The sequence below is a fragment of the Natator depressus genome, chromosome 3 (genome assembly GCF_965152275.1).
Source record: "Natator depressus isolate rNatDep1 chromosome 3, rNatDep2.hap1, whole genome shotgun sequence".
NCBI lineage: Eukaryota > Metazoa > Chordata > Testudines > Cheloniidae > Natator > Natator depressus.
In genome coordinates this window covers 130,732,283-130,748,986 of record NC_134236.1, presented here as the reverse complement: position 1 = coordinate 130,748,986, position 16,704 = coordinate 130,732,283, and the positions used below count along the sequence as shown (strand labels likewise).

The following is a 16,704-nucleotide window of genomic DNA, read 5'->3' as shown; positions in this document are numbered from 1 at the left end:
TTCTTATGTCCCTTGCTTTGGGTGGGTCACACATTGCATCTCATATTTGGGCCTTGGTACATTGAGAGGTATGGCACCTGGCCAATTGTACAGTATAAAAATACAGGGCATTAGGAATTTCTTCCTGACCCTCACATGGGGATTAGCTTCTTGTTTTAAGGGTTAAGTTTAATAGTTCTCGGGCCAAATCCCCAGTTAGGGACATATGTCAATTTACACCAGTTGTGGATGTGGCCCATGGGCTTGCTTCAAGACAGACAAATCCTCCTTAGCATAATTTGAAGCCAATAGAGGTCAGCTGATTTATATCAGTTGAGGATCCAAACCTTTACTTTTCCTACTTAGAGCAACAGCAGTTACTATTCATAGTCATATGCCCATTTTTTAAAAATATGACTAAGCTATTAGCCTCAATCATACCTGCAGTATTAGATTTGTTAGTTATACATTGCTGCATAAAATTCCTTCCAGATGTTTTAAAGAAGTTGCCTTTTCATTTCAGCTGGTGTCCTCTGGTTCTTGCTTTACAGGAGGGAATAAATCAGAATGTCCAACAGGACTTCACTGTATCATTTTATACTAATTATTATCCTGCAGTCCTTCCCTGTTATGGTAGTTCACCCCTATGTAATGGCATGGAACTCACATGTTATGGCTGTTTCATAAAAACAAAACAAAACCACAAAAATGAATGCAAACAATACTCGGAAGTGAGGGCAGGGGAACCAAAAAAAGGAACTGGAGTGCAATCCACTCCTCCCAACATCCATCAAAACAGATTTTAAAACTCTTTATAATGTCGTTTAGCTCCCTATCACATAACTTATGTCACACTTTAAAAGAATATAGTACTTACAACAGGTTTGCTTAATTAAATTGTGTTTACTAATTAACAAAGCAGCTACTGTAGCAATGAATCTTCCCCTCATTGCCTTGTCAACCCATCTTAACTGGACTCGTGCACTGCCTCCGAGGGAGAGGAGGTCATTCAAACTTTGGCACAGGAGAAAGAATGCCAACTAGTGCTAATTGTACCTATTAGCCATTTTTCACCTAGGAAATGAACTTAGACAATCATCCCATTTCACATATGGCATTGAATAAAAGACGCTGCTGACCTGATCTGGATTTGAACTAGCAACTTTGAAATTAAATTACAGTATTCTTTATTATTTGTATTATCATAGCCCCTAGGAGTCTGTCATAGACCAGGACCCTATTGTGCTAGGTGCTTTACAGATCAGGAAGACAGTACCCAGAGCTGCCCTCACCCATCACCAATTCCTTGAAATGTGCAGAGATCTTAATGCTCAGGTACACCTCTTCAAAAAGATCAAGCTTGTCTTGAAATTCTGGGAAAGTAATAGACAATTTTTTTTTATTTTTTTTTTTAAAAAAGGTTACTGCAGAAAATTAGGGAATTGCCTACCTGTCTGGGAAGACAATTTGTTTTAGGCGATAGAAGCAGGCAGACTTGTGATCTGCAGAGTTAGTATAACAACTTCAAGAATTGATATTATGGCAGCTGGTTCATATGAAACTAATTTATTTGAATACAAAGGTGTCTTGGGGGACAATACAGAGGCTCAAACTAATGTGCCTAACTGACAGAACAGTAATGTTTTTCTTCAAAAAATAAGAAATGCAGCTTCTTGCATCACACAGAATACAAAAGATTTACTCTAAAAGTCAAGGACAATCAACTGTTGACCTGACTCCTTTTTCCAACAAATTGCAGCCTCCATTTTAAGATGCTGACAGTTTTCTGTTGACTGTTTTAACAGCTACTAAACTTTCGCAAGACAGTAGAACAACTGTTATCCTAACCCCAGCAGTGTGGAAGTGGTGTGAAGGCAGTATCGTTTAAGCGCTCTCTCAGGAATTATAATCTTTTGTATTGCACAAGAAGTAGACTGCCAATATGCAGTCTTTGAAGAGAATGAGGGAGGTTCTATGCATCAGAGGATAAAAATACAGTTTCACAGCAGCAGTCAGCTACTTGAATTAAAGAATTGTCTCTATTTCAAATATGCCAATAATTAACAGTGATAATACTTTATTTAATATTTAAAAAAAGCTAATCAAAATAATTCCTGCAAGACAGTGATTTTATTTTCAGTGTCCTAGCTCCCTCAGGAAAGCATTCATACTACCAGAAATTAGAAACACAGTGAACGGAGCGGTCAGTGCTAGCCTGTCACTGGGGCAGCAAGCACTCAACACTAAATAAGATTATATTATACATTACAGAAAAGGTTTTTATTTTCTTTGGGTCAAATCCTGAGAGATGCTGAACACCTGTTGAGTGCCTACAACTCCAAATGAAGAAAGTAGTTACTCATTCTTTCTGAGAATTTGGCTTTTGAAGTTGGACAGGCTGGTCATCTTATTTAATGTGTACAGCAATCCAAGAAATGTGTCAAGTACAGAATAACTACATTGAGGGAGTAAGTAAATGGGAATTTTTTTTAAGTGTTATACCACAGGAAACAGAGCCATATTCCACTTTCAGAGTTTTGAACAAGATTTCCATTAAATTACATGGGAGTTCTATGCACTCCCATTCAGTACATCACCATTAGTGTTCTAAATTTCAAGTCTTCGGAAGAACTGTTTAATCAGTCTTTGAAATGATCAAAGTTCTTGTTACATCATTATGAAGCAGTATGTCTTACCAGGAGATGACAGATGCAATACATTTTTTCTTTATAAATTTTAATTCAGGATACAAAAAAATTACAAAAAACAACTGAAGAGGGCAATGCTGGAAAATGCGATCAGTGAGTATAACAAACAAGTTCAATTTATATAGGGTGCTACAGTGCACTATTCAGATACTCTAAGCGTGGCCCATTTTTCTTCATAAGACCACAATGAATTAGCAGACTGGATGAAATAAAATTGTCCTTGGCAAAGCAAGTCTGTCAATAGTGTCTCGGATGCACACTAACAGTTTGCTGGGTTTAGCCTATACCAGCAACCACTGAAGGTTCCCTTAGTGAACCAGAATGCAATACTGTGAGCATTTTTAAAAACACACTGGTTTTCTTAGCAGAAAGATTAAATCTCCCTACAAAGCCTCAAAGCTGAAGAATTGTATTGTTGAAGCTTGAACTAGTAGGATTGCAGTGATATACGACAAAACTGTGCAGAACTTCACAAGCTATGCTGTATTGGCCACATACAGTACTCCCAACACGCGCTGCAGGATCTGTGGATTGGGCACCTACCCACAAGGCAAATCACAGCTCCCTGCAGCAGTTGCATGGTGGCTATGGTATATACCTTCTCTTTTCAAACTGGCTAAACTTTTCAAAAAAGCCTAAGTGACTTAGGAGCCCAAATCCCAATGACTCTCGGGGCTTGTTTATAGGAACACTTAGTTCGTGGCAAACTGGGGTGTAAATCTACTCATGCTAGCCTGCCACTTACATCTGGACCCTGCTGCCACACACTAAAAGTTCTGCAATGCACTTGAATCTATGCCCATTTCAAAACAGTATAGATTGTAAGAGTTCCATGGTGCACTTTAATCTATGCTGTTTTGAAATGAGAGTAGATTAAAGCACACTATGGAACTTTTACAGTGTGGCAGCAGGGTCCACACAGACACCTAATGCACAGTTTATGAGCTCATTCTGCACCTTACCTGGGAATGATTACTAGTAATGGTTTTTAGGAACAAGCCCATCGTTTGAAAGGGTACATAGAGAGAAATAATGGGTAGGAAGTATTGAAGTTAAAGCATTCTCTGTCAGCATTTTTAGCCTGCAGTAGTTTTTAGAACTGCTTTTAATGTTTCACACAATGGCATATAGGGTTGCCAAATTTCTAAATCGCACAAAACCAAACACCCTCGCTCTGCCCCTTCCCCGAGGCCCCACCCCCTGCTCACTACATTCTCCCTCCCTTAGTGGCTCACTGGGGCAGGGGCTTGGGAGAGAGTGAAGGCTCTAACTGGGGGTGCAGGCTCCAGGATGGGGCCAGAAATGAGGGGTTTGGGAGGGGGCTCCAGGCTGGGGCAGGGAGTTGAGGTGCAGGAGGGGATGAGGGCTCTGGCTGGGGGTGCAGACACCAGGGTGGGACTGCGGATGAGGGATTTGGGGTGCAGGAGGGGGCTCCAGGCTGAGGCTGAGGGATTTGGAGTGCGGGAGGGGCCTGTGGGTTGGGGCAGGGGGTTCGGGTGCAGAAGGGGGCACAGGCTCTGGGATGAAGGGTTCAGGATGTGGGAGGGGGCTCTGGGCTGGGACGGGGGTGGTGAGGGCTTCAGCTAGGGGTGTAGGCTCTGGGATGGGGAATGAGGGGTTTGGGGTGCAGGAGGGGGCTCCAGGTTTGGCGGGGGGGCTCAGGGCTGGGGCCTGGGCTTACCGCGGGCAGCTCCCAGTCAGCGGTTCAGCAGGGCTAAGGCAGGCGCCGTGCCTGTCCTGGCACTGCGCTGCGCCCCGGAAGCGGCCAGCAGCAGGTCCAGCTCCTAGGCAGGGGGACCAGGAGGCTCCGCGTGCTGCTCTCACCTGCAGGCACCATCCCCGCTGCCCCTGCTCCTGCTCCCACTGGCTGCAGTTCCCGGCCAATGGGAGTGCGGAGCTGGTGCTCAGGGTGGGGGCAGCGCACAGAGCCCCATGTCCCCCAGGCCTAGGAGCCAGACCTGCTGGCTGCTTCCGGGGCACAGCGCGGTGCCAGGACAGGTAGGGACTAGCCTACCTTAGCCTCGCAGCACTGCTGACTGGACTTGTAACGGCCTGGTCAGCAGTGCTGACTGGAGCTGCCAGGGTCCCTTTTCGACTGGGCGTTCCGGTCAAAAACCGGACACCTGGCAACCTTAATTATTGGCATAACTAAGGTAGAAAGTAAAATACTTAGAGCTTTTCCTCCTAAAACAGGGATGTTTAACAGTCGATGCTGAAAAGCTCATTGTCTGGTACATTCCCCTCCTCCCCCCGCCACCTGCTCTCTCCCTCATTTACCCCAAGCTGTTCCTGAAATGTATAACTGCAGGCAGCTGCAGTACACCATTCTCAAACACACATTTTACTGAAGCCTTACCCTGTACTAGGAAATTCACCCGCTGCTTACAATTGTTTTAACAATGCATAGGCTTACGCCAGCATAGACTGCTCTGAAGGTGAGTTGCAAAAGAATGTTTTTTTAAAATTGGCTTTGGACTTTTGTTTATTTCTTCACAATGAATAAAAAAGGTCTGCACTAGAAGTGGGGGGGGGGGGGTTTGTTTGTTTTTTTGTTTTGTTTTTTAAACTTAAGTATCAAGAACATCAGATTTGGTCCTGCTTGATTTTGCTGGTGCTCTCACACTTTTGTGTATTTCTCCTTAATTGAAGGGGCAAGCGTTTTGCATATTTAACAGGGCATCTTTTCACCCAAGCATTCAGGTAGTCATGGGAGTTAGGGGAGTGTTAAACACTGACTAAACATTCCCTCCCCTCTCAGTTGCTCAAATGTCAGTCTTTTATTGTGACTCTGGTTTCCCCAGAGTCTTCATAGCTAAATAAGACTTGAATTTCTAACAGACAATAGAAAAAAGTTGTAAATAAAGCTTTGAGCATTATTTATATACCCTTTACGTGGGGGCAAAAAAGTGCACAAGCCCACTGTTTGTTCCTTTAAAGGTCATCTTTAGAGTGTAATGAAAGTAAAGACCAGAAGAATACAGAGATGTGGAGATGCATGCAAATTTCAGAATTTTCTAGTACAAACTAATGTTTAGCAGCAATTCTGCTCCCTTTGCCCTAGCTGTAAAACCTGAAGCTCTCAAGAGTACTACTCCCCATCCAAGCTTCCAAATAATTTAAAATAACTTCTGTTTATAAATAATTATCTACAGTTACTGCAGATGGTGATTACACCCCTCAACTTCCAGTTTTATTTTGAAAAGGAAGAGAAAAAAGCAGCATGTGAAAAAGGAGACAGAAGAGTTTTTCCTATGCCACTACTGTCACACAATTCTGAACTTCAGTCTTTTAAAGCCAAAGTACAGTGACAAGCCCAGAAAGCAAAAGGTCCCTGATATGCAAGAGATGGTGGTGGTGAAGTTACCAGGTTCTGGATTTCTAATTTCCCTAAAATTAGGAACTTGCTTGAGAATAGAGTTTAATGCACTGTATAGCAATGAAGTAGAGAAAATGTCGTACTGAATCAATTAAGTTACAACAAAGCAGAAGAATCTATACACTTTGAAAACAATTTCAGTGCTGTGGACATTTAAAAAGTTACAATAATTATTAAAAATCTCTGAATAAAAAGTTTAACACATCTAAGTTTCAAAATGATACTTTGTACACTTTGGAAAAAAATATAACATTTACTTTACATAATGAGAAACAAAGTTATATTCTTTGTCCTCTGTAAGTTTCTATTCCTTATACTTCCTTTCATATATTTTCTTTTAAAAATTCCTTTTGTCTGGATTTTACACATTTAATGCAAAAGTTTTACTATTCTGAAGAAAAGCTTGTTTCTTCATTAGCTTCCTGAAAAGTCCATTTGGATTTGCAAGAAGTTCCTCGTGTTTTCCACATTCAGTAATTCTGCCTTGGTCAAGAACTGCAACAGAATCAGCATTCTGAATAGTAGACAGACGATGAGCAATAATTAGGACCGTCCTCCCTTCCATAAGCCGATCTAGAGCTTCTTGCACTAGATACTCATTTTCAGCATCCAAAGCACTAATTCAGAAGAAAAGAAAAAATAAGTGTCACTGTTCTCTAAAATCAAAATAGCCTGGTCTCCACTAGGCTTCTTTCTCTAAGCTCTCCCATCATTGCCTTTCCAACAGGGTAACAATGGTGGAGTTGCTAGTGGAGACAAAGTGCTGGCAGCTGCCAGCATTTTAAGCACCGAGTCATGTAGACTCATTGTGAGCAGAATGAGTTGACTTGGTGCTTACAATACTGGCAGCTGCCTGGAGACCTCTCTGCACTAGGGGTGAAATTCTGACTCCAGTGAAGTCAGTAAAGCTCCCACTGACTTCAGTGGGGCAAGGATTTCACACTAGAGCTCCTACATCTGTTACCATTAATGAAGCTGAGCCAGTGGTAGCAATGGTGAGAAATTTTTAGTGGAAAGGTCTAGTGCAGACAGTATGCATCCATCCTGAGTATGCATACTGCATATCACACACACATACACCCCTGACATTTAACACTGAATAACTTACAGAAACAAGTGGATGTAGTGTACTTATACCTATCCACTCAGGACTTGCAAACATTAATATTTTCATAAAGTAGAGATACAAAAACCTTTGAGATTGTGTACTGTTTTAGTATTCATGTAAATCACAAATATTTCATAGGAGTTAAATTTTATTTAATAAGGAATAAGGTATCATCTGTTGCACTTAATCTAGTGGCTTTCATCAGGGCATCGTTAAGTATTTTTCCATTTAATTGATGGGGAAAAAAAGTTAAACGACTTGCCCAAGGTCACACACAGACAGGAACAGAACCTACATCTCCTGACTCCAAGTCTCCTGCTCTAATTATAGGATATTTGCTAGCTTCACTTTAATTTATTCCTTACCTTGTTGCTTCATCTAAAAGAAGAATTTTAGGATTCTGAAGGACAAAGTAAAATTATAATTAAAATCAAATTTATACAAGACCTGAAGGATACACATTCTATTTATGTATAAAAAATTCACAGACAGGACTAAAACTACAAGCAAGATTATTTGCCTCATCAGAAGACTTGAATATAACATGAGACTCAGTAGGTAATAAGTCTAGACAGTGTGAGAGGGTCAGGCCAGATGGCTACAACAGAGTGGTCGAAGGTAGATACTTTAGTTCCAGGTTAAGCAGGTCCCTTTTCCCTGGGTAAAATAACAGGGACTATTCCAGAACACTGAGGAACTTTCTAGAACTAATTAAGGCAGGCTAATTAGGACATCTGTAGTGAACCCGGAAGCTGCTAGAATTAATTAAGGCTAATCAGGACACCTGGTTTAAAAAGGTTCTCACTCCAGTTAGTGAGGTGTGTGCAAGGAGCTGAGAGTGAGAGGGTATGCTGCTGGAGGACTGAGGAGTACGAATGCTATCTGGCATCAGGAGGATGGTCCTGTGGTGAGGATACAGGTGGTGTTGGGAGGAGACCATGGGGAAGTAGCCCAGGGAGTTGTAGCTGTCACACAGGTGTTACACAAAACACTATAGACAGCTGTGATCCACAGGGCCCTGGGCTGGAACCCGGAGTAGAGGGCGGGCCCGGGTTCCCCCCAATTCCCTATTGGATACAGGAGGAGTTGACTTAGACTGTGGGTCCCACCAGAGGGAAAGGTCCCTGGCCTGTCCCCCGACCCACTAGATGGACCAGCAGAGACCGTGGGGATTGTTCTCCTTCCTTTTCCCCATGCTGGCCAGTGATGAGGTTATCTGAGTGAATGGCAGATTTGAGCCACGAAAGTGGCCAAACTGAGGGCTACTGTGAATCTCTGAGGCGAGCAAAATCTGCCAATAAGCACAGGGCCCATGAAGGTAGAGGAGGAACTTTGTCACAACAGTAAAAGGACAGAATATAAATAAAAATCACATCTTATTTTTTTCACCTATTACTGTTACTTTAAACACCTAAGATCATGATTACAAAGATTATAGAAAAAAAAACTCATCTTTTCAGTTTGTTTATTTTGTGCATTTGGCAGCAGTTAAGGGTCAATTTCACTGTTTCCCCGACTGTGAGAGTCTTTCATGCTGGTTCACCTATCATTTGTTTACAAGCAGTCTCCCTCCTGTTACACATGAGCATAATATTCATCTTGCACCTGGGAGACAGCAACTTCCTAGGTGGCTGGAATGCACCAGGCCACTGAGGGAATGTCTACACAGGTGATTTGGGGGGCGCGGGGGGGGGGGGGGAAAGAGTGGCTGGCCCACTTGGGTTGCGGGACTTTTTCATTGCTGCATAGGCTACCATGCTTGGGTTGGAGCTGGAGGTCTGGGACCCTGCCACCTCACAGGGTCCTAGAGCCCAGGCTCCAGCCTGAGGCCAGAAGTCTACACAGCAATGAAACATTCCCACAGCCTGAGCCAGATGATGTTTTTTCTTTGCTGTGTAGACATACCACTAGAGGCCAAGAACACACACTGGAAATGTAAAGAACCATACTATACTGTGGAATTGCCTCGGCATATATTTCCAAGAATTATTCCAAAACCAGACTGAAGAAGCAGAAGAGATTTAGTTAAAAACACAAAAGGAACAATGCAATTTGCATTTTAACACCACATTCTTCCTTCATCTCTCTCCTGCTCTGCCAGCGGTTGACCCTCCGTCTTGTAGAGGATTGGATGCAGCTCAACTTCCTAAAGCAACGACAAGTCTTTAAGAGTATGTCTACACTGCAATTAAAAACCCACAGCTGGCCTGTGCATGTGTGCAGCACTTGATCTGCGGGACTGTGTAACTGCAGTGTAGATGTTCTGGCTTGGCTGGAGTCTGGGCTCTAGAACCTTGTAAGGATCCCAGAGCTCAGGCTTCAGCCCAAATAGGAACATCTACATCACAACTAGACTGCTGCGCAGCCCCGAGCCCCGGGAGCCCAAGTCAGCTGGCACAGTCCAACCATGGGTGTCTAACTGCAGTGCAGACTTACCCTAAAAAACACAATTTGTGATCATCTAAAATGCTAAAAACAAAGCGAACACCAAACAGACTATGTTAAGATGGAATCTATTAGTGTGCATTACTAGGGGTAATGAGGGTCCACTGGTGTTGAAATCTATGAAAAGTACTTTATAGATTCTAGGCATTAAAATAAAGGCTCCCGTCCTCTGGTCGACAATCACCAGAACTTACAGGCTGACCGAAAAAGAATTATCTTCTGAAGACAGTCAACTCACCCCAAACCTCACTCTCCTTCATAAAAGGCATGGAGTTTCTATTCTTAATGACATCAATGGGTTCCCCCAAAAGACATGGGAGAGCTATTGGTTTGTATTCTACAGAAAAGTCAACAAACCAAGTTTTTTATCCAAAGTAACCTGCAAGCTATAATTAGCAGCACCATGAATCTGGCTGGAAACCAAGTTGTGCAAGGACATTGACACCATATTCAAAGTGGAAATCATCCCTGGCTCTTGAGCAAGGCTTATTAAGTGAACCATTCTATCTTGGCCTACAGTCTTCCTTACAGAGTGGCTCTAGTCAGAGTCTAACCACAGGAAAAAGAATGCATCAGGCATAAGAGCAATTAAAGGGCGGTAAAACTTGAAATAAATAAGTTGCCTTAACCATCTCTCTCTTCCTCTTCCAACTTCCTCATCAATATACAGAATTTTGAATATTTCAAAAGATATTCACTCCCCCAATGAAAGACTCATCCCCTCCTTTTCCTTCTTGAAATAATTAAAGAATAGCTACCTGTTTTTTAAGCTTACCTTGAGCAGCGCTCGAGCAATTGCAATTCGTTGTTTCTGCCCACCTAGGAAAAAAGTTTTACTAAATTAAACTGAAAGGTAAAATAGAAGAGGTTCTGATTGTAACTAAAGATCTAAACAGACTGTAACTAGACATGAACTGATCTCTGCTAGTTACTGAAATGGATTTTATGTTGGGGGAAGAAGGGATTAAGTGCTTAGGACAACAGTACTCCAACAAAAGCTACTGATCGATAAAGCAAGCTGGATAAAGCCATTTTTTTTTTTGTTCTACTGTGTCAATCTCTCTCTCTCTCTTTTTTTTTTTTTAAATATGTCAGGTATACCTGAAAGGAGAGTGCCTTTTTCTCCAACTGAAGTGTGGAATCCTTCTGGAAAGTCTCTGATAAAATTGGCAGCATTAGCTATTTCAGCAACTTTCTGGATTTCTTCAACAGTTACCATAGAAGGGTCCTCAGCTCCATAGGCAATATTTTCAGCAATAGAACAGGAGAATAGAATTGGTTCCTGATAAATGCAAAAACATAGCTCATATGGTATATCTATAGTACAAGTTTTCTTAATAAATCTCAAGTAAAATAAGTCCCTTTTATAGGATCAAGTAGATGACAGAGTTTTAAGATTTATCGTACACTCTAATATTTTTGGGTTAATGAATAATGCCACAATTATTTTAACATTGAGGTCAGAGGTCAAAGGTAAGTCCATATTATAAAATTTGAAAACTTTTCAAATGACACTTTACATGATCATTGACTCCTAATATTCCAGAAGGTGCTCAAGGCTATCTGTTCATTCAGAAAACCCAAGTTTCTAGGATACCAGGTATATCATTCTTCGCTGCATCTACAATCATCTCTTCTTCTTAAGGCTATCTACGTTGTGTGTTCTGTGTACAGAAACAGCAAGAAAGTGTAAACACAGGCAGAGGAAATAGCAGGTAAGAAATGATGTACAGTGAGAAGGTGTTCAGGACAAGATAAGACTGCTCTCTGTATGAAACAGAAAGGTTTCATATTGTAACTTTTATTATTGGTAACTCAAAACTGGACAAAGTGAGATTTTTAAAATCAAGAAAAACTAAATGTTGACATGCCTACAAGGAAAAGAGATTCTTCCTACACGAAGGATATTCGGTGCTACTGTCTTGCAATACAGATGATGATTTGGAATGTGAAGTACATTTGGATTAGAAAAATAACTGGGCTGCAATACCCCAGTTAGCTAGCCAGCCAGTCATGTTATGAAGACTTTCTGTAAAAAGACTGTACTACTTTCAGACTGGTTTGGTGGCTTCTCTTTAAGGGACAACTGAATGTGTACTTCTGCACCTTTAGCATGGGGGACAAGAGAAAAGTGAGCGCCAACAGTGTCATATTAGCATGCCTGCATAATGGAAATAATTGTGTAAGCAAGGAAGCAAAAGGATTAGATAATAGAAAGTAAGTTTTCAAAGCAGCATGTAAGCACAGGATTGTGTAACTTTGATTAATATTAATGGGACTCATGGAGCTAAGCAGTCATGCATATCTGCAACGTTAGCCTCTGGAGGTCCTTTCTTGACTCTATTTATTCATAAGAGTCCCAAGAAAAATCAAGCAACTTATGTTAAGTTGTGAACCATGTACTTTCCAGTCCTCTACACCAGCGTTTCTCAATGGCCAGTCCATGGATCGGCGTTGGTCCCTGAGATCTCCCTAACGCAGTTTAGGAAGACAGCAAGTCGGTCCTTGGTATCAAAAAGGTTGAGAAACACTGCTTTACACAAGAGGTATTTTACCAGCAATCACTATCTTTCAGGAGCTACTTACCTAACCTACACAATCAGACACTTGCAGACCACAGAACAAGCAGTTTGGGACTAATTGGGAATTTACCATTTTAGAATATAGTATAACATGACAGTGACCAATTAATGCTTATAAGGGCAAGAGGGAGTTTCTCCCTTTTCGTGAAAAAACAAAACAAAGGGCTTGTCCACAGGGAGACTTAAAGAACTGGTGTACACTACAGACCTATCAGTATGGCTACCTGAACGACACAGTTATTCCATCCTAACCTCTTGAGTAGACAGTGCTATGTCGGCGGGAGAGTTTCTCCATCTACATAGCTACTGCCTCCCAGGGAGGTGGATTAACTATGCCGACGGGAGAGTTCTCTCCTGTCAGCATAGAGCAGTGGTGGGCAACCTGTGGCCCACCAGGGTAATCTGATGGCAGGCTGCGAGACGTTTTGCTGATGTTGACCAGTTCTGGGAGCTGCAGGGGGCCGTGCCTGTGGACAGTCAACGTCAGCAAAACGTTTCGCGGCCCGCAATCAGATTACCCTGATGGGCCGCATGCGGGCCGCAGGTTGCCCACCACTCGCATAGAGTGTCTTCATTAAAATGCTAGAGCTGTGCCGTTGCAGCGTTTTAAGCGTAGAGTTGCCCGTAGTGTACGGCAAGTCGGGGTGTGAATCTACAATGCAGTACAAAATTTTAGTATGAGGTAGCAGGGTCCACATGACTAGTTAGTGCATGACAAGTTAGTGTGCTGTAGAGTCTCACCCCAGTTTGCCGCACACTAAGTGTCCGTGTAAACAAGTCCTTAACTGTACAAAATTAGAAAGAGACAGTAGTAACTGATTACTCATTTCTTCCTTCACACAGAAATTCCCCTCTTCCTTACCTGACTCACTGTTCCAATTTTAGTCCTGTACCAGAGTGGATTCAGTTGACGGACATCAATGCCATCAACGGTGATAGAACCTTAATTTAAGAAACATTAAGTTATACAGGATATAAGATACTGACAAAAGGCAGAAAGCACTGGAGGAAAAGACTCAGTTTTCAGGTGTTCATAAGAGATGTGCTCTCTCTCAGTCCTACAAAGGTGGTGTACTTTATGGAGCAATTATTTATCCTATCCTTTCTCAGGCACTCTACAGTGCTCATTTAAACATGCAAGGCAAAATCGTGCCTCGGTCTGCCAGGTGCGAGAAAGTAGAGATGTGGAGGGGGTGAAGGAGAAAAGTGTTCACAAAGTCTCCCGTGGTGCAGGGGCCAAGTACAGTGGCTGTCCTTGCACTTCCAAGTGCACGGGCTGATGCAGGCTAATACCGTTGGCAGTGCTAGCCTCTCCCCAGTGGGTGGGGAGGAAGCAGGGCCATGCCACACACACAGAGCTTTCCTTGTTTAAAATGCTGGGGCCCATTCGTCCCCCTCTCTGAGGCAATGACTGGCTCAGGTTACTCCACAGATTGCTTTTTAATATCATCACATCACTTCTGCCCCATGTCGCAATGACCGTGCCTACACAGAACAGGACAGGGCTCTACAGAACTGCTGCATCAAGCACCCAGCAACGTGAGGCATGCTCTCCCCTAAAGAGGAAAGTGTTGCTTCTGCATAGCTTTCAGGCTGGGACCTCAACTCAGAACCCTTCCATTACATCCCCACTGGTTGTTCATAAAAGTGCTTTGTTAGATGCAGAATATTAATTATTTCTAATGGCAGTTACAGTAACATATAAACATACCTGAGATGGGATCATACAGCCTCAACAGAAGAGATACAATGGTTGATTTGCCTGAGCCACTTGGGCCAACCAGTGCCATAACAGAGCCAGCTGGAATGGAAAGGCTGAAGTCTTGGAAAACTGAAATTTCTGGACGTGTTGGATATGCAAAGTGGATCTCTTTGAATTCCAAAGCACCTTTGAACATGTCTTTGTTTAATACAATTCCATCTGAATGATGAAGAATTAAAATACAGAAGAAGCTGAATGACAAAAATATATCAAAACCTCCACAATGGCAGTTCAGCCTTCCATAAAACCTGCTGGCTGCTACAGAGGCACCCAAAATTTGCCAAACCACAGATCACATTACCAATTTACCAGGTGCTTGAGAGCTGCATCTGTTATGCAAAACTTTAGCGGGTCCCCCACTATTTTTAAAATGTAACTCATGGAGACTAAACCTCCCAGCGTACAATATTGCACCTTTACCAACAAGAGTAGTTTAATCTCCATTGGCTATTCAAGGCTCAGCTTCTCAGCCAGTCTGTCTCTGGAACAAATCTGCTTCCAGATTGAATTCAAACAAGTCACTAATGACCATTTTTAAAATAAAAAAGAATGGCTGATGGAATTAATTGAAGTCCAAGGCAGAACAGTATTCAACACAGACCAATCAATATCGTGTCCTTTGGCAACAGCTCGGCAAAAGCTGAAATTCTTCAGTTTGTGAAATACCAGAACAAGTTATTGTGAGTGAATGGTCAAAGAAAAAATATCACTTTTTTCTTTTTTTGAAACAGCATAAAACTTGTAAATATCTAGGACTTAGAGGATCACAAGCAGTTCAGGCCCCAGTAAATCCTACAAAGTACGTATAGAGTATACCAGCTTTAAAAAAAAACAACCCAAAAACCTGTATGTTATGTGAGTTCACTGTCTGAGGATAGGAAATCAAGAGGGAGCCTGCAATAGGTACAGTGAAAGTAATTTAGTACATTTAGGCCCTACCAAATTCACGTCCATGAAAAATGCATCACAGACCATGAAATCTAGTCTCCCTCTGTGAAACCTGTTTTTTTATGTGCCTATATTATACAAATTTCTTGGGGAAGACCAGTGTTTTTCAAGCTGGGGGTCCTGACCCAGAAGTGAGTTGCAGGGGGGTTGCAAGGTTATTTTTGGGGGGGGGGGGAGGGGGGAGGGGGGGAGTTCGTGGTATTTCCACCTTTACTTCTGCACTGCCTTCAGAGCTGGGCAGCCAGAGAACGGCAGCTGCTGACCCAGCTCTGAAGGCAGCAACGCAGAAGTAGGGGTGGCAGTAGTAGACCATGACATCGTTACTTATGCGCTGCTGCTGGCGGCCACTCTGCTTTCAGAGCTGGGCTCCCGGCCAGCAGCCACTGCTCTCTGGCCATCCAGCTTTGAAGGCAGTGTCGCAACCAGCAGCAGCGCAGAAGTAAGGGTAGCAGTACCACTACCCCCCTACAATAATCTTGCAACCTCCCCACAACTCCTCTTTGGGTCCCCCCCTACAATTACAACACCATGAAATTTCATATTTAAATATCTAAAAAAATGAAATTTGCCGTTTTAAAAATCCTATGACCATGAAATTGATCAATATGGATTGTGAATTTGGTAGGGCCCTAGTCATAGGATTGCACAGTCATAGGATTTAAAAAATCATAAATTTCATTATTTCAGATATTTAAATTTCATGGTGTTGCAATTGTAGGGGTCCTGACCCAAAAAGGAATTGTGTGGAGGTCGCAAGGCTATTGTAGAGGGGGTTGTGGTACTGCTACCCTTACTTCTGCGCTGCTGCTGGTTGTGACGCTGCCTTCAAAGCTGGGCAGATGGAGGGTGGCGGCTGCTGGCCGGGAGCCCAGCTCTGACAGCACAGCCACCGCCAGCAGCAGTGCAGAAGTAAGGATGGCATGGTATACAACTGCTACCCCTACTTCTGCGCTGCTGCCTTCAGAACTGGGCCGTCGGTCAGCAGCCGCCACTCTCTGGCCAGCCAGCTCTGAAGGCAGCATTTGAAGTAAGGATGGCAATATCACGACCCCCCTAAAATAACCTTGCAACTCACTTTTGGGTCAGGACTCCCAGTTTGAGAAACACCGGTCTTCCCCATGAAATCTGTATAGCATAGGGTAAAAGCACATAAAAGACCAGATTTCATGGAGGGAGACCAAATTTCATGATCCGTGACACATTTTTCATGGACATGAATTTGGTAGAGCCCTATGACCGTGAAATTGACTTAAATGGACCATGAGTTTGGTAGAGCCCTAGGTATAACAGATAATCATACTATGCAAAGGATAATTTAGTGCAATCAGGGTATTAATGTATTCACTTTATTTAACTGGTAAGCAGGTAGATAGACAATAGCCATGGGTGAGTATAGCAATAAGTGATCATCTGTAGCAAGTTTAACTATATTTATAATGCTTCTTTGTTTCACTTTTCATTCCCCTCAAATTTCCTCCTCTTTCCCAGTCTCTTATCTTCATTTAGTTCAACTGTAGTTGCTCTGTCTGTAGCTGCTGCATATGGATTCAAACTGCTTTTCCGACATTAAACCATGGAGGTACTAATATGTTGCGTGATAAATGTGTAAATTCATTAAGTGTTCATTTAAAGATGCATTTGCTCAATAGCAATTTAACAACACTAAGTTATTTAGTACAATTGTTACTATATCAGTAAACTCTCTCTTTGATTCCAGTTATTCTGGAATACCTACCATAAACTGCACTGTAATGCTTCAACAGTACAGGAAGTCTGATGCAGCAAGTCCTTACTTG

The 16,704-nt window shown here is 42.5% G+C and overlaps 1 protein-coding gene across 2 annotated transcripts in view; it reads right to left on the bottom strand.

Moving 5' to 3' along the window:
* Positions 1-968: 968 nt before the first annotated feature.
* Positions 969-16,704, bottom strand: part of ABCB10 (ATP binding cassette subfamily B member 10) — a 41,583-nt gene continuing 25,847 nt past the window's right edge. For both annotated transcript variants that reach the window (XM_074948826.1, XM_074948825.1), the window contains exons 8-13: positions 13,910-14,119; positions 13,061-13,140; positions 10,718-10,898; positions 10,392-10,435; positions 7,537-7,571; positions 969-6,680 (exon numbers count right to left, since the gene is read on the bottom strand). In XM_074948826.1, coding sequence (XP_074804927.1) covers positions 6,425-6,680; positions 7,537-7,571; positions 10,392-10,435; positions 10,718-10,898; positions 13,061-13,140; positions 13,910-14,119 — 806 coding nt within the window. In that variant the 3' untranslated portion in view covers positions 969-6,424. The remainder of the gene's footprint in view (positions 6,681-7,536; positions 7,572-10,391; positions 10,436-10,717; positions 10,899-13,060; positions 13,141-13,909; positions 14,120-16,704) is intronic.